The following is an 18214-nucleotide window of genomic DNA, read 5'->3' as shown; positions in this document are numbered from 1 at the left end:
ATGTTGTCCTGATATTGCCCTGGATATATCAATGTGGACATGAAGAATCTATTCAGCTCTGATTGTCTCTAAATTCTTTGTATTTCATTCATTTATTTACAGAAGATTAACAACACCTTTTTTTTTAGAATCTAAAATAAAAATAAAAGTCTGAGATGTGTTTATGCTCACCTGAATTTAGTGTTGTCTGCTGGAGCTGTGGGATTTCCTTCATCAGCGCAGTGTAGTACGTGTGCAGGCCTCTGTGGGCCACCAGCAGGAGGCGACAGAGTCTTCTGTGCCACGTGTGAGCTCTCTGCAGGCAGTTCTCACTGGGCACATAAAAGCTTCCCTGCAGAGAAGGAGACACAGGAAATGTCAGCAGCTATGTAGGTCAGCAGTCACCTCTGTGAAAAATGGCCTTCCTTAATAACGGACGTGTCCACATACTTGAACTTTATAGCTTGCCAGTGCTGCGGTTGCATTGGCTGGTCTGATCCAAAAGAAGGGGTTAGAGAAACAAATGGCCCCTAAACACAGCTTGCTGGGAGCTGTAAAAGCAGATCAATACACACATGTGGCATCGGGAGGATGTAACGCATCCCTATTATGACCTGTAAAAGTTCAGGAGTGTGGGAAGTTGACCCAGAATTCATGGCGTCGACATGAAAAAGTGCACAGAGATTGTGTAAATTTACCATAAAATGGTGAGCTTAAATCAATAAAAAATCCACGCACGAAGTACGAATCTAAAGGAAGACAGCAGCTGCAGTAAAATATCATGAAAAAGAAAACACAATCTCCCAGCATGCTGCAGAGTATTGGCTAAATATGAGTTGTAATATGGTCCATGTTTCCAGTAGATGGCTCTCCAACAATGCAATTGAATATCTAATATACAGTGAGCCACAAATCCCCATAGCCTTGATTCTATAATCATGTCTCTAATGCCCTAACCATCATCGTACACATCAGCCATCAGGCTACAGATTCAAGGAGCCTTGAATGTGACCACTGCCTGCCCTCGTCTGCTGGTCCCTGACCTGAAACCGTCTGCGACCCAGCGACATCTTCCCATGGCTTGGATGTTTTGGCAGCGCCAGTGTGGCTCTCTGAGCTTTAAAAGGCATGTAATACCTGAGTATATGGGGATGTACTGTAATTTTCCCCAAGCGAGTGATGTCTCGGGCCCTATCATCATACCTGTGTGCGCTCTGTAATTGCAACTGTGCAGTATACCCTAAACCAGGAAGGAACATCTGTATGTTTACTTTCATAATTCTTTTTCAGCTTTATTGAGGCCTGCCTGGATTGGTCTCCAGGCGGAGGGCAGAGAAAAATAGCTATTTTTTCAGTATGAACCAGTCATTATATCCTAAAAGCATAGTTTCTCTCTGAGCTGACAATGCCTGGGTTGGTCAAGTTTTTAAGTGAGAATTTTGTGAGAATTTTGTTTGCTCCTCTTGATGCATTCTACTGTTCACGTTTGCTGTGTGTCGAGGCCTGCAATCTCTGCTGCCATTAAAGAAGTCTCACAGAGAGAAAGAGTTTCAGAAAGGACCATACAACTAACGTGATTTCCGAGTTGTTATCTTCAGAACATGTTTCGTTTTTTGCTCAAACGCAAAAGGGAACCTCCTTCTGAGAGATAACCTTACACATGAAAGTGTCGTGTTGTTAAGAGAGAAAGTGTTGTAAATGTAGTGTAGCTGCAGGTAAAAAAAAAATCCCTAAATAAATAAAGGTGAGGGCAGCGTTGTGTGTAGATTTCACCTGCAGCTATAAGGTACGTGGCGCTTGTGAGCACAACTCATTACTGTGATCAAACGAAACCCCCCTGCCTGGCTAAACGCAGAGCTTATTAAAGTGCCCAGCCAGGAGTGGGAGTAAAAAAGCAGGAGGAAGAGGAGGGGGGGGGCTCATTAAGGTTTACAGTGAGACTCTGATGTCCCCAGGGTCCTAAGAGATGGGGGATGAAGAAGAAGAAAAAAAATGAAAGCAACAATTTTACATGTGTTCATATCTCAGACTGGTTAGCAAATGCTAAGATGTGACTGTATATTAATATGAATGTTTAAATAAAGAAAATGTCTACAAGAACGAGTAACTGTGTGTGTGTGTGTGTGTGTGTGTGTGTGTGTGTGTGTGTGTGTGTGTGTGTGTGTGTGTGTGTGGGGGGGGGGGTCAGATCTCTGAACTCTACCTCATAATATTGACTATTATAATTAAATAATGCTAAATAGAAGTAGTAACAGTCCAAATAGAAGTCCCAATAAGTGGGTTATCACACTCAAATACCATAACTGTTTCTGAAATGATTTAGAATTGGTGTGGCTTGGAATGAGCGTGGGACAAATTATCCCGCAATTCCACACACTGTTGGAATGGAGGAGCTACCCAAAGCTGCATACAATTCAACAACATGTTCCAATAACCTCAAGACACCATTATTATTATTTCTTAGAATGAACAACTTTAGTAAAGTTAATTTCAAAGTGGAAGTTGCAGTTTGATGTATTCTGAAGCTTTAGTTTTAAAATTGTAAATTATGGGGTGCTGGTGGGGCAGCTGGTGGGGCAGTTGTTAGTGCGCGCGCCCCATGTATGGAGACTGTGGTCCCCCAAGCGGGCGGCCCAGGTTCAAATCCGACCTGTGGCTCATTTTCTGCATGTCATTCCCCATTCTCTCTCCCTGATCTCCGACTCTATCCACTGTCCTCTCTAGTAAAGGCACGAAACGTAAATCCATCCAAACTTTATTTATGCATTTCTGCTGTATTTTTTTATTCAGATTTTTATGCTTTGCAGCTAATCTCAAGTGGACACTTGAGGAACTGCAGTATTTTGCACTTCCACCTTGGCTTTATTTTAAAGCCGCTTTTTTTCAAACCAGTAAATGCAAACTTGTTTTTTTGAGAAATTCAGTTAATTGATGGATAGCTCCTTGAGATGAACCATCTCATTTTCGCGGGGGTTCAGTCTATGCAAGAATTTTCATTTTGCCAGCTTTGAAAATTAAGAGAGTTGAATTTCATCTGTGAATTGACAACAAGAGAGAAAAGATATCTTGTATGATTTTGAAGCTGCTGCTACTGAAGAAGGAATGCTCTTAAAGTGCTGTCATTGTATATAACATGTAATCATGATTAATAATTATGATAACAGTAATTGGATTATCATTTATGTCAACGTGCAATTGTTCAGCCTAACTGTAGTGTAAAATGAGCACAGAGGCATGAGTGGGAGGGGGCAAGACGACACCATTATTTCCAGGGAGAGCTGCTATCACATCCAGATGCTTCGCCTGGAGCTGGCATGCCTGGGCAGGTGGGTTAATCAGATATTATGAAAAGCCACAGTACAGCACAGTAATAATCTCTGTGTTAGCCTCTGGTCTTTAAGCCTTAAGACTCCACGGAGCCCAAACAAATGGCTGATTTTGAGGTTGACGGGTCCACATTCAGTAATCCAGATCAGAATGACTCTCTGCTCAGGTCTTAGGCTGAATCCTGTTGCTTGTGGATGGCATGCTGAGTCAAATCACATCTTAATCCATCGGCCTCTGTGCCTAAACTGAGATCAAATTTACATCATCCCTTGGCATTTAGCAGCTTGCTTACAAAAAAAACTAACAACCTATTTTAAAGGAGACAAAAATCTACATTTTCATCATCATTTGTGGCCATTTAAAGCTTTGTGAGAAAAAAAAAAAAGGTTTTCATTGTGACTTAGGAAGCAGCTAAACTGCTAAAGGTTAACATACCTCAGAGATGACAGGTTTACAGTAGCCAGCTCCGAACACAAGGTTCTCTACAGTCATGGCAGATGGGTCGCTGGAACTCTCTGGTGAGCCTTTCCCCAGCCAAGAGCCCTTCCCTGTACGTGCAAAGCTGCAGAGACAACAGGAAGGACACATGCAGGGACAAAACATGAGTGTGTGTCTGTGTGTGTGTGTGTGTGTGTGGAAGAACCATGTACGCACAGAGATGGGAGCTGCTACTATTTGAATCAATCAAGGGCTGAAGTAATCTATGTAATGCATGGCTAACAGTGACTTTATGATACTGACAGCGGAATTCATCAGATAAGTGCCAGGAAAAGTATTAATTCCGGCAGCTAATGGATACACCTGTTTGGATTGCCAAGACAATAAGAAGGATTAAAAGGCTGTGCCAGCATTTTCCCTCACTTTAGAGTTTCAACAATTTAATTAATCTACAGAAACTCTTCAATAATCTCCTTAAAAATATCCCAGTCATGAATAACGTTATATACTTGAGCCTTTCAAGCTTTGTATCTTTTAAATGCCAATTTTGGGCAAGATTGAGATAAAGTGAGAGCACTATTCTGCTCTCTATTTTAGTATATTTTACATTTTAGTACTCCAATGCCTGAGGTCTGTATTACTCAGTATGTAAATGTGCTCTGACATGAGCTAACTAGCTTACAACATAAACTGATTATTACTTCTGAAACCAATGAGCACATTATGAAGTGACTTGGTTACATTCATTGAAGGGTAGGTTACATGAAAAAAAAAACAGTTTCATTGTTCCCTACTATGGGAAATCAGGCCATTGATGTGATTACAATTTTCAGGCTCACATTAGCATCGTATCCTCTCTCTGAAAAGAAGGGAGGGATCCCTCAAGGTGCAGTGCGGTGCAGTGCAATACAACACACCTCATTTTCCCTTTGTGGAAATTTGTCATGGACTGCAATGTTGCTACACATATGTAGCTGCCTCTACAGCTAGAAGAAAAAAACAATCCACATTGATGCTAAAATCATCAGTCCCGTCATCTGAAACTTGCCTTTCTTGTAACTGCAGAAGTGAAACACACTGTGCTGTTTAAAGAATAGAAAAAACACGAGGCCAGCCAGCTGATGCAGCAGCATGAGCAATTAGGGTTCAGTGTCTTGCCCAAGGACACTTTGACATGTGACTGGGGAGCTGGAGATTTAACCTCCGACCTTCCGGTTGCGAGACAACCGACTCTAACACTGAGTCACAGCTTTAAATGGCGGAACAATGCAGAGACAGCTTTTCAAAAAAACAGTGGAGCTACCATTCACTTAGTGAGCAAGCCAACTACACAATATAAAAGTCTCCAGTTATCTGTTTGGAATCAATAAACTTTTGTTTTTTTTGGGGGGGATCACATCTCATTTAAACCATTTAAGCAAAGTAAATGTTTGCATATAGCCCTACCTGATAAGCGGCTGGTGTAAGGCAACCAGTGAAGCATGTATGGAGACAGAGATGACAGACAGGTGGAAGTAGTCGAACATGACTGGGACGTGGTGGTGGAGGCCCCTCCTCGGGTGGAAGTGGAGGCTGAGGGTCCGACTGCTGATCAGCGGGACAGTCGCTATCTCTGCAAGCCTGAGGGATGAAAGAAGGGACACAAATGATACACTCAAGTTTAAACCACAAAATACTCTGACATACGCTTTAAGAGCTTTTTAGAATTCTGTTTTTATTTGTCTACTTCTATAGTTCTAATGTCACTCAAACAGCAAAACTGAAACCTCTAAAATTAGATATACAAAGTCAGGCAAAAACTCATAAGGAAATAAGAAACATTGGCATAGTACAAATCAAAATCACTGGGAATGTATCACTGTGTTATGGTTACAGAGTGCAGAAATATTACATGCAAATTAATTACATCTAATTACATGCTAATTATGCTAATTACATCTGACCCTGAACAGTCTGTACCTTGGTACAGCTCTTTGTGTTTACGGAGTTGTGGCTATCCCTGACACTTTTTTTTTTTCCTTTTGCTTGACTCTTAGAAAGATGTCTCTACAGCTCCAGTTAATCCAACTCTTTATGTATATCAATCCCTGAAATAAGGAGTCAGAGAGAGAGAATGAGTCTGACTCTTGACTGGAATGGTTACAGGGACCTTGTGGATACTTAAATACAGACTCTGAGTAATAAGAACCAGTGCACATGCTGACAGAAAGAGTGTTAGAATATAGTTGTGTGTAGATTTAAGAAATATAACCACAAGAGTATGAATAAACTATCAATTCCTACTCTTAAACAGCATGCAGCGTTTTGTACATAAAAAACCAGAGCGCTAACAGAGAATCGATCCTTTTGCCATTGGTTCCAATGCAAACTGCTCATCTCATCATTACTTCTTCTATTTGTCCAAAGCAGGCAGCAATCATGTACTGCATGCACAGAAGTGTTCAGGTGCTTAAAGAGATGGCTTTGAGCCAAAGGACATAATAGGCCTTATTCATGCCTAGTTTGCATTCTCACTCTTGCAGAAAAGCTGCACCAAGGGAAAGTGTAGCATTCTCTCTGCCTAACACACAAACCTGCTGCTCTCTCTCTCATACACACACACACACACACACACACACACACACACACACACACACACACACACACACACCTGAAAACTGCTCAAAAACTTACTGTTGCTCATTGTCGGTAAAATGAAGATCCAGCTTCAGCTGAAAGTCCACCTCACTCAAGGCTTCTTCCACCTGTAAAACATTGGTACAGCTGATAAATCATGAACGTTATTATGTGTTTAACTAGGGCTGCTTTGATCGTCATGTATGAGCATATATGAGTACGTCCCCTGACCAAGGTGTTGTTTTGGACAAGCTGGGAGAAAAGACAGTAAAAGACATGAATGCAGTGCCAGTGACTTCCCTAATTTGTTTATTAGTGGGCGTTTCTAACCGATGGTTGTCGCCATATTGGAAATGCCATCTCCATCTTACCTATGATCAATTTTGACAAGAGGCAAAGAGTTGGAGTTCAGGCAGGCCTTAAGCATCCAGGTAAATAGCTAGTCAGTAAAATCTGCCAATTATGGAAATGTCTAAATCTTAGCCTTATTATCATCAAAACTGATGAGTTATACTCAGATTATTCAGACCAAAACTGTTTTTGTACCAGTTGTGATGGTCACTGCCTTAGTGTATAAACAGGCTATTACTAATTGGTACTGTCTCCCTATTTCTAGAGGATTTGGCTGGTCCAATCTAGAACACCTGGGCCTGTTGCTCTCAGGGCATGAAAGCCCGACCCCAGGGTGGATCTCTCTCTCTCTCTCTCTCTCTCTCTCTCTCTCATGCCACATGGACACACATCCACAACACTGCTGACCTTACTGACGGACACACTACATGTTTGCGGTCATTCGTTTACTTTGTTACAATAAATCATTATTATCTGAAGTTAACTGGTGTCCTTTCTCATGTCATATCCTTTGAGCCAGGTTATGACAGAGTCTGCAAACATGTTATATTCTGCTTTAAAAAAAATGGTTCTAATGGGACTTCCTGCATGGGCTTTTGGAGCCAGCCTCAAGTGGACACTCCAGGAACTTCACTATTTTTGCACTTTGCATTGGATTCATTTGTCAACACCAAAAAGTTTGACACTTGGTTGGGAATGAGAAAATGTTGTTTTCTATACAACCTAATATGAACTACAATATTTGCAAGTTTTATTAACTTCTTTTTAATTATGTGTTCACGTTTTTGACGTGCTCTGTATTCCAACATTTATTTGAATCAGATGTAAGGTAAACAATATAGAATTAATCTCATGTTCAAAGTGCCATCGAGAGTCCTACCTTATGAATATATAGCACCTCTTTAAATTTGAAAAACAAAGTGGGAAAAAAAATCAAAGACATGAGCCGACTACAAAGGCTGTGCTGCGGGTGGAGCCTTTTGAAGATGAAGGTGCAGCGTTGCTTATTATAATGAAGGTTACCCACAGCTCTTTCTGCCTTTCTCCTTACAGTTGAAGTACACATGCATACCGTACAGCAACACCCAAATCTTTGCTGTTCTGTCCCACATTGATGTTCTGATTGATTAAGCATACATGCGAGTGAGCACAGGGGAAATGAGGGGCTATTTTTGTCCGTGCTATCTGGAGCTGTGGGCGGCAGATAACCTCCAAGGTTAATGAGCAGAGAGCCTTCGGGAGAGCTTACAGCTGAAATCTGATATGTCTTGAAGCTGTGTGTCCCTGGACTTTAACATGAATGTCCACATTTAATGAAATCTTTTAAAATAAGAATCATGCAGAGCTGTGCAAGATAAAGAATGCAAATTCTGTCCGCAGCATTCCAGGCATCTGGACTGCACACATATGTCAGAGATCAGTTTCAGTGCAGGGTAATGTCAGTGTGTGACACACGGCTATCATATGGATGATTAGCTCCGAGCAGGGCCATCTTAACTCCCCCACATCTCTGCCTCGGGCCTGTCTCGGGCTGTCACCACTGATCTATTTGAGCTCTGATGGCTCTCAACAACAAAAACAGGCAGAGTGGATTTTCGGGGTCATGCCCATGGTGAAACCATTCAGGACAGTATATCAATAACTATCTGGCAGGTTTACACGCCTGATCATTTCAGCTGAACATGGGCAGTCTGGGGCACAGGCTCTCTGCATTTGTCTGTGAATTAATGACCTATAATTCCAGGAGACAAGTCGCTGAACTCAATCAGCTTCATTCTGCGTGCTTGTCTGACAATGCTGATGTTTGCAAGGTATACAACTGTTGTAAAGTAACAGAGTAAAATAGTACATTATCTCAAGTTAGTACAAATTTTAGATACTGCTCATTTTTTCTACATATATATTTTTTCTTTTACATATCCTTTTAGTAACACAAAACAACAATTAAAGACTGGGTTGGTAATTTTTCAAAAAACTAGCATGATTTTGAAAGTAGCATTCCCTCAGTGCTTCGCTGCACCCACACCCTCTCCTCTGTGCTCCCTCAAAAGCCACGCCCCTCACTTACACGCACAAGCGCTGTTGGTCCAGAAGCAGACCTCAGCTCATGCTTTGAGTGTGGGCTAGTGGACACAAGGGGTAGAGAGTGAGCAGGGAGACAGGGAGGTCTGATTGGTTCATCAGATTGGTACCTCATGGCAGACATTGGTCAAAGTTTTTACAGGCTTACAACTACAGCTACAGACAACATATTTTCTTTGTTCCTTTTTCAGAGAACAAGAGTTATTAATTTCTGTCAGGACCTAAAGACAATTTCAACCGAAATATTAAAAAGTGGATCTGGACCAAATTACCAACACATTAAGGACACACTATTCCTCACATTAACTAGTTGCTTATTAGCATGCTAATTAGTAGCATACCAGATGCTTTATTAGTCATTATTAGAATTAGAAGGCCACTTGGACCCTCTGCCGAGGAGTAATAGCTGAGTATATTTCTAAAAATGCAAGTTTTCAGTCTGTCCAATGGTGTTGCTTTTTTGGGAGACAAATCTTCTTACATTTGCTTGTTGTTTGTGACTCATCTTCCTCATGGCATCTTCCTTGGCCCATGCTGCCACCCTTACATCAACTTTTATTAAAACCTGAACATCCTTTTTTTTTTCTTTTTTTGCAATCCTTCTGAGAATAAATGGTACCAAAAAACACAACCTGCTTGGCAGATGTAACTCTGACAGGGGGGCCTGGGGTGTTCCAAAATTCTGCAAGTCAGCACATCAACATTGCTGCCAAATACCAGAAAGGCCACAAGAAATAATTGCTAGCTACCTGGTATACTGTACACCCATATGGCCACATTAATTTTATTGTACCAAAGTGGTTTTATCTGCACATGTTTGTGTACTCCAGGATGTTGATATAAGCTACATATTCACATGAGCTGATAAACCTTCGACTGAATAGTAGCCCAATTTTGACTCTTCAAGGCATTTTTTTGAGCATTGAAAAACACAGCGCACTTTTTAGTTGAACATTTAAAAAAATCCACTACTGAGACCTTCAAATACTTCGTGTTTTTAAACTTTAAACTTAAGATTTCTCATTACCGATCAACACGTCATTTTTAAATCTAATTCGACCCGTGGCCCTTTTTCATCCAAGTATAAAATCTAATAAACAGAAACTGTCATTCGTTTTTGTTATCAGATTAATAGACAATTTGTATCTCAATAAGATATTAAAAGATGTTTTATACACTAATTCTCTTTTTCTATTGTATACCAATTGCATGCTGCAAAACTCCCAACTTGACCACCATGCATCCTGGTTAAGAACTTGAACTTGTCAGCCAATCGGAGTGCCATAGATTAATTGCCTTTCAAGGATACTCCTTCTGTTTCCATTATACTTTCTCTCAAAACAATATTATCCACTCACTGGCATTTAAAGCAACTTCAGCAACTGAGTAGTACTACTGTTCCATAAATGTGTATAATTATATAACTTCATCCTTCAATATTTCTGCTGTAATGAACTGCCTTAAATCTCTGTTATGAAAACTCTGTTATTGTTTGTTTCAGATGGCAGGAAGCAAGTAAGGATAATGTGTAGGAGAGAACAGTGGATGTTAAATGCATTCATTAATCACCATTTAATTGAACTACGATACAGCTGCTTTCACTGTAATTATCCGTCATGCATTTTACTGCCAGTCTGCTGATAAAATACAAGCAGCCAAATGGAGTCCTCTATCTCTTTCTCTTTTCATTGAACAGGAAGTGCGTTTGTGTGCGTTTGTGTGTGTGTGTGTGTGCAGAAAATGTCACAAGCATGACTCACCCTTTCACCGTCCAATAGCAGGTGGACTTTGAAGATCATACAGTCATTCACAGCGATCTCCTCATTTCTGTAAAGGATCTGAAGTATCCGGCTAAACACTGCGCCGTCATAAGCCCCCGCCGTGCTAAAGCTGCATTCTCCTGATGAGAGACAAAACAACACAACAACACTGAGTCAATGAGGTGAAACAGCCTGAAATATTACCACATGCAGAGCTTTTACACAACAGAATTCAGAATATTAATGTCAAATTAAAAAAACATGGAGATGTCTAAGGAATTCATTGTTATTTATTGGAACAAGGCCGTTCATTTGGCAATTGCACCTTCTGATATTTGCAGAATGTGCTCAGATTACTTGATATGTGCACAGCTTTGAAAATGCGTTATGAGTGTTGGCCTGACATTTGCAAATGTTCACTGGGATTGACGGGGATCTAAGGGTGTGTGCATAGATCTGAGTGCTAAAATGTGTCAACACGTGTCCAGAATTGAGATTGTGTCTAAGAACAACAGTTGCTATTGTCTCCTCTCACTCATGTAGCTGCACTGTAGATAGCCACAGATATGCTGGTTTTATACAAAGGTCACAAAGGTCACCCAGCAGCAACTCTTAAGCCCCATTGTAAACATTTAAGGTGTTTGATTTTTTAAAATTTGCTTAGAAAAAAAACGTAAAAATTGAAAAGTACAATGAGAAACTCAGGCATGGCAACCCCACAAGAAATAGTCCGAAAACCAAACAGTCCCTGCAAACTGCAGCTTTGTCAGTTAAATACACTCATCTTTGTGGAAATACAAGTTTATTTGGGAGTGTTAGAGGAGTTGGTTGGAGTTTTGCTGTGTTCAAAAACAGAAAGGTTAGCTGTTTCCAGAATTTATGCTGAGCCCAGATGCTCAGCTCCATATATATCATATAGTAACTGTAAGTGGCATTGATTCCCCTGTAAAGACCCCATAAAACCAGCCTAAAAAGATACAAATAATGGCTGCAATAGAATGAGTTGCTATGCAATTGTGAAAAAAAAGTATTTCATTGCCTCAACAAGTTCTTCACTGATGACGGACCTGATATATTATTTTGCGTCAAATCTATCGCCTAGCTACGCTGCCGTTTTGAGCACTACATACCTTACTTGTGCAATGGTGTGTCTGTGTAGCTCTGCAATATCCCACCAACAAAAGCTAGAATTTTATGCTAGTTACATTGCCTTTCGGGTTCTGCCACATTCTAATTCCGCCACATTATTTGCTTGTTTCTGTATGTGAAACCAATGACAACCGAAACCAAATAGAGCAGCATTTCATTATATAGAGCGCCACAGGAATGAGTCCTAAAACAAGTCAATGGGGATTTTGAATGGGTTTGTGATTAGACGCCTGAAATAAGGTCTGTGGTTAACAAAAACTTAAGAGATGTTGGCGTTTTGTTAGACAATATAAACTACGTTAGGTAATACCTCCACTTGTGAATTTTGAAGTTATTATGCGTTCTTAAAAAGGCGGTTGCTAACAAGTGGCTAAATGAGACTACAGTGGTTGTCGGGGACATTAAACGTCATCACGCCGGACACAGACGCCGGAAACTCTCTCACTAGTCTGTGATGTCTCCTGTGGGTTTTAATTTAGTTTTAATTAAGCGGATTAGCTGATCGGAGATCGTCTGAAGCATAACGGTAGTGAAGTCAAAATCATCCGACCGTGGTGTAGTCCACTATAGCATAGTTAGCTTTAAACATCATAAAATGTTGTTCATTTGTGAAGATTATCCTTGTTGAACAAACGCCTACGCATCAGAAACTTGTGTTTGCCACAGAGATTATTTTCTGCACTGATCCAAAATCCAATGCAAAAATCCCATAGGCGAATTCTCATTAGACCCCACGGCGATGCTACTTCCGGGTTGGCCTACAAAAATACCTCATATGGTTTGTTCTCTTTTGCATTTACTGCACAGAAGAAAAGAAAGGACACATTGGAGGAGATGGGATGTACTGCATTGGTTTGGAATGGATGGAATGCTCAGCTTGATAGTGTTGTTAGCTCAGGCTAGCGGTTAGCATATGCGTTAAAAACACATAGAAGTTCATGATGCAATTGACATACTGTATATTTATATTCTTGTCATAATTAGACTCAGTATCTGATGTTTTACATGTGTTGCATGCCAGGAGAGGGAAATGTAGACCAATCACAGGGCTGCAATGTTTTCAACTATAGTTACATTTTTGAGGATTTCTATTTTCTTGTACTGAACTTGTACTCCTGATTGCGTCCAATATCAGCTGATGGGCTTTATTCTTCCTATTTACTGACTTTCTCATTGATTGAAAGGATGACCAGGCTAGCAGGTGAATTGTATTTATAGCTTGTGAGTTACAGCTGTTCAACGACTGTGATGTAAGCACAGCTGATGTGCAAGATCAGGGTTCCTACTAAATGGTGAAACTTGTAAAGCGCAGGAAAGATTTGAAAACCACATGAAAGATAAATCTTGATTCTTTGCATAGCAGAGAGAGCTCTCATGCATGAACTCTCTGTGTTCACATTTAATAATGTGGACGCCCGAGGTTTTGACTGTCAACATCTCTAATGTTTGGGAGCGCAACGTGATGGCTGCTCACTTTAGCTGCTAGCACAATCTCCCAGGCAGAGCTGCAGTCCAGCTGTGAGCCATGAGAGGTCTCTGGTATCGCCTGCTGCGGTTCTGCTCTTTTCAGTCTCAGTCTTACTCTCCCTCTCTCAGCACGCCTCCTCCTGATAATGCTGTCACTACTTGCAGCATCAAGCGGCCCCAGCAAGGATGATGGATGTGTGGTAGCGCGACTGTTGTCAAAGGTTGGGTGCATGTGTGACAGAGGCAGCGTAATCCCTGCGGGTATGTTCTGTATGTGGAAGAAGTTGTCTCTGTGTCAGCATTGTGGCCTCTTAACTTCCTTCCTTCCTTCTGTTTGTTTTGTTCTGCCTGCCCTCTGTCTACAGGCACAGGAGTAAGGTGGATTAAAGACTTTAAACTGTGCGCAGGAATTAACATAAATGATTTTCTATTTGTGTTTGACCTGTGAACAATTCCCCCAGGTGCTGCCATGCCCTCTCTGCTGTGCTGGTTGGCTCTTCAGTTTGCCCAAAGTCACTCAATCATAATTTGTAGCTGCTGCAGTTGCCCTTGCTGCTTTAACACACTCACACACACTGTGCATCCTTTTTAAAGCAAGTTTGTTTGGTAGGATTGATTAAACCTTAAAATGTGTACAAAGTGATTAAAGCTTCATAAGAATGCTACTTTGTTCAGATGTCTGTTTTGACATTTAAAGCTATGATTTCGCAAACAAGGGGAAAGCAACAAAACAAGCAGAAGCAGTCAAATCTAAAAGAAAACCCTTACAACATAAAAGGTCATATAGTAATAGTCCAAAAAAGAACTTTACAAAATAAAGGAATACTAAACATCAGAATCAGAAATACTTTATCCATCCCAATAGTGAAAACTTTACTGTTGCTCATATTAAGATAGAAGCATATGAGATCTAAGCACGAAGATACAAGATATAAAATAAAAAGGGTATGATATGTCGGATATGTTATAAATATGATATATTCATCCCCAATGATGTCCTGGCTCTTGCTGTTCATTAGCTTACACGATTGCTTGTGGGGGCCAGATGGGACCATGTGGTACAGTAGTATCAGCATGGTCACTACCTGGAGCTTGCATCAAAGTAGCCTGGATCTGTGGAAGCAATGCTGTTTTGGTTGTAGTGGCAACTAAGGGCAATAGGGTAGTTGATGTAATTTATCAGTAGGGCATAGGGGCATAACTGGGATGAGGGGTGTCTTTACTGAGCGCTTATCCTTTCATTCAGGCACAAGTACCTTGTGTTTGTTCAAATGTATATTACAAACAGGAGCAAGTGTAGAAGACTGGACGCACAGTTTAGGCATTTGTTTTGACCTCCTATAAGCATCACTTGGCTTTACTACCAAAGGTTTCTCTACATGTCAACTGGGATTGAGCACCATAAGGGAATTTGTATAATGTTATCAAATGTATACAAACTGAAAAGACAGAAATTAAATGATAAAATTGATGACTTCTTTTTTTTGTCCAATGGATAACAATATTTTGAGGTTTCAAAAATGCAAAATGACTGAAACACAAATGTGCTCAGCTGTAATCCTTGCAAGACACTTACTGTAAACTCTGCACCAGTAATACATGCACCACTGATTTGGTCTTCACCATACTCACTACCTCCCCTTGTTGCTTCTGTAGAGTCACCATGATACCACAACAGTTCAGAAACATAATGACCCTACAGTAGCAAGCGGCAGAAATGGCATTATTCTAAAAAAACTCAAAGAATTCAAAGCCAGTTGCCCTTAACTTGTAAGCATTTATACATATTCTGGACATATAAATGAATGATGAAAATGATGTAAGAATTATGACATCAAATATTTAAAGCTGCTTTAAGGAACTTTTGGATTGTGTAGATTTTGGCGCCCCCTTTGGACAGAGTGGGAAGATGTATCTCTTTGTTAATATTTTCCTGTTAGCCATGTTTGACAATGACAATGAATTTCATCCTGCTTATTTCAAATGTCTCACACGCAACTCACAATTAAACTTGGGCATTGAAAATCTTCAAATAGGCTGTTTTGGAAGCAATGCTGTCATTTGCCTCATCTGACATTTATCCGGCAGCAGCAGATTCAGGCAATAAAAGTAATTATAGAGAAATAATCAAACTGCTCTCTGATGGTTTTGTTTGCTTTTTAAGGTCATAAAAACGCATTGGTATTACTGTAATAATAATCTCAGTCTGTACCACGAGCTAAACGTCCTCACAGGAGCTTTGAGACAATATTAGTGGTTCATGATATTCTATATATCACCACCTGAATGAATGAATCAGAAATGGTCTTCATAAATGTCAAAGTAACCTAAAGATAATAATGTACTCATCTGCCTGTCACTAAAGTATGCACATGCTTTGACAAAGTTGTTCACTGTATCATAGGTTTTCTACACTCTTTATTCTGTTGTTGTTGGACTAGACATCAATTTAGTAATGCCATTGATGTAACAGTTAGTGAGACTCAAAGAAAAACATCAAACCCACACAGTTCTGACATTTATGTGTGCATGATTCCAACAGGTGCCGGGGAGTTATCACATCCTGCACATTAAAACCTGCTGAAATGCCTCTAAGCTTTTAGCCACAGTGATTCTGTGCTGGAAATAATCTGCTTACAGCCTCTGGTGCTTTACATCTGCTTGGTGAGAGGTGTGTATGTCTCCGTCACTCCCTATCAGTAAAACACACAGAACTCGCCTCACAGAGCTGCTCTTCAAGGTACCAATATGAGAGAGTATCTTCGTCCTTGCTGTCGAAGACAACTAAAACACAAATCCAACTCTGCCAGGTAGCATTCTGACTTCAAAATCTCGACATTATTGTGCATGAATCACAGTCATTAAATGCTTCAGTTGAGTGTGCGGCACAATTCATTTGTCTGAAGGTCGCAGACAATTGAAATGTCAAGCATATACTTTCATAGAGAACATGGTGAGGGATTATTTCCTTTGTCTGTGGATGATGGATGTTTTTTTTCCCTCTTGCTGGCTGGTGCAGTTGCGCTCAGGATTCAGCCTGCGAGGTATGGAGGCTTAATACATGACCTTGTTGAAGGAGCTGCAAAGGGGCAGTGGAAGGGAGGGGAGAGCTGCAGCCTTCCAATTACAATATGGATATGCTCTTCTCTGTAATGTACACTGCTGCAGTGCCCCTCATTTGACATATATGCAACCGCTTTTCAAAGTGTGGAATTGCAGTTAGTGGATTAGATAAATGCTGCAGTGCTGTGACTTTTCTTAGCTATCAAACAGTGAATTTAAGTGTTCAGCCTAGCTAAGCATAAAGACTAGAAGGTGGGAAAAACAGACCCAAAGCTAGCATCTAAATATTTATGTGTATTTTAAATGTAGTATACATTGCCTATCCAGTTGCTTTTACAAAAATAGAGTTTTGAGAATTGAATGGGTTAACCCTTTGATCAGTGCTTCTGATATTTTTCAACCAATCACATTTATTCAATGAAAAAAAAAAAGTGCAGTTTGGACCTCAGAACGTACAAAACATGTTACAAAGCAAAGACACGGAACAAACAGACATGTTTAAAAATCGCTTCACAATCTTTTTGACTGATTGTTTTTTTCCAGTCACAAATGCCCGACCCACTTGAAAATGGCCTTGCGACCCACCTTTGGGTCCCGATCCACTAGCTGAGAACCACTGCCTTAGATCTTTGTCAAATAAATGCTCTTCAGTGCCTTCATTAGATTTTTTTCAAATTTTTCAAATGCTTCAGATCCATATAAGCTGTGTAACCTCCTGTTAATGCTACATCCCTGAGTCTCTACGGTTTCCTGTTTTATTTTGTAGTTCTTGTCCCCAGTGTTGAGTGTTTCTTCTCTTCTCTTACTTCCTCCCTCTGTCTGGTTTCCCTCCATTTTTGATTGCCCTGATACTCGTCACCTGTGTCGTTCGTCTCACCTGTGTCTGATTACCCCAGTGTCGATTTAGTCTCAGTGTACCTTCCCTCCTCTTGTCTGTTTACGTCTACCCGTGTTCCCAGTGATTTGTTACTTTGTTTCTTTTCTTTGTTTGGCATTTTGTCTTTTTTGGTTAAATACATCTTTTCTGTTTTGTTCTGCACTTGGGTCTTATTACTTGTCATTTAAACCTGTCAGACACGATGGTTCAAGCTACAATATTTAAATTTAAATAATTTTAACAGGATTATGCAAAAAGAAATCTGGCAGAGAGCAAAGGGCAATTTTCGCTTGGTGTAAAAAAACCCAAGATGTCTTATTAAGTCCGCCTTTGAGCATATGTTGGTATTTAAAGTTGGAGCTTGCACCGAGCCATGTTGGCTGCTTTGCCTTGATTTAGATTTTAAGCATAGCTAGTAGCAAAGCCTGGAAGCCGTCAGGATGACTTTCTGAATTGAGCTCAAAACAAGCTGCATGCACATGCAACACAGTTGAATCAAAAAGTCCAATCAGAGCAATCATCTTATTCTTCAAATTCTGCATAGAGCTGAGGGGAGAGGTTTTTTTTTTTTTTTTACTAAGAATGATATTGTTCAGAAATGTGGTAAAACTCACGGTCATGTTATTCATATTGCTCTTCTGTAAAGAAAGCAAATAAACTTATGTCCAATATGTTGCTGATTCTCTTATGGTTGCTATCTTTTTGAAAAAAGCTGGATCATGTTTGGAATAATCTTGTGTTTCCATAGGCTGAGAATTTTGCGTTTATGATGCCTTTTTGCTTTATCACAAAGATTTACACAGACAAAACCGTTTCCACTGAAGCTTCTTCCAGCAGAGCTGTGCTGTATCTTCTTTTCCTCATCTTAAATCCTGTAAAATTGCACCTCCAGGATTCAGCAGGCTTAAAATAGAGTATTGAGCGCAAGAATAGTGAACTGCTATTTTTATCATTTCCATTACATTGTGTTATATTTGGACTTTTTAGGATTTCTCTCCATTTATGACCTAATGAGCTGTAGGAAATCATCTTCCCTGCTGGTATTCCCATCACTGCAAGCGTAGAAAACACTAGAATTGACATGAATCACTGACATCTCAGGCAC

General features: G+C 40.2%; 1 protein-coding gene across 1 annotated transcript in view; it reads right to left on the bottom strand.

The window, feature by feature from the left end:
• fam135b (family with sequence similarity 135 member B) overlaps positions 1 to 18214 on the bottom strand; it is a 56063-nt gene that overhangs the window by 18280 nt on the left and 19569 nt on the right. Inside the window, exons 4-8 of the mRNA XM_065948259.1 lie at positions 10554 to 10693; positions 6418 to 6488; positions 5191 to 5364; positions 3742 to 3868; positions 172 to 331 (exon numbers count right to left, since the gene is read on the bottom strand). Coding sequence (XP_065804331.1) covers positions 172 to 331; positions 3742 to 3868; positions 5191 to 5364; positions 6418 to 6488; positions 10554 to 10693 — 672 coding nt within the window. The remainder of the gene's footprint in view (positions 1 to 171; positions 332 to 3741; positions 3869 to 5190; positions 5365 to 6417; positions 6489 to 10553; positions 10694 to 18214) is intronic.

The sequence above is a fragment of the Labrus bergylta genome, chromosome 19 (genome assembly GCF_963930695.1).
Source record: "Labrus bergylta chromosome 19, fLabBer1.1, whole genome shotgun sequence".
Classification (NCBI taxonomy): Eukaryota; Metazoa; Chordata; class Actinopteri; order Labriformes; family Labridae; genus Labrus; species Labrus bergylta.
This window is presented reverse-complemented; position numbering and strand designations above follow the sequence as displayed.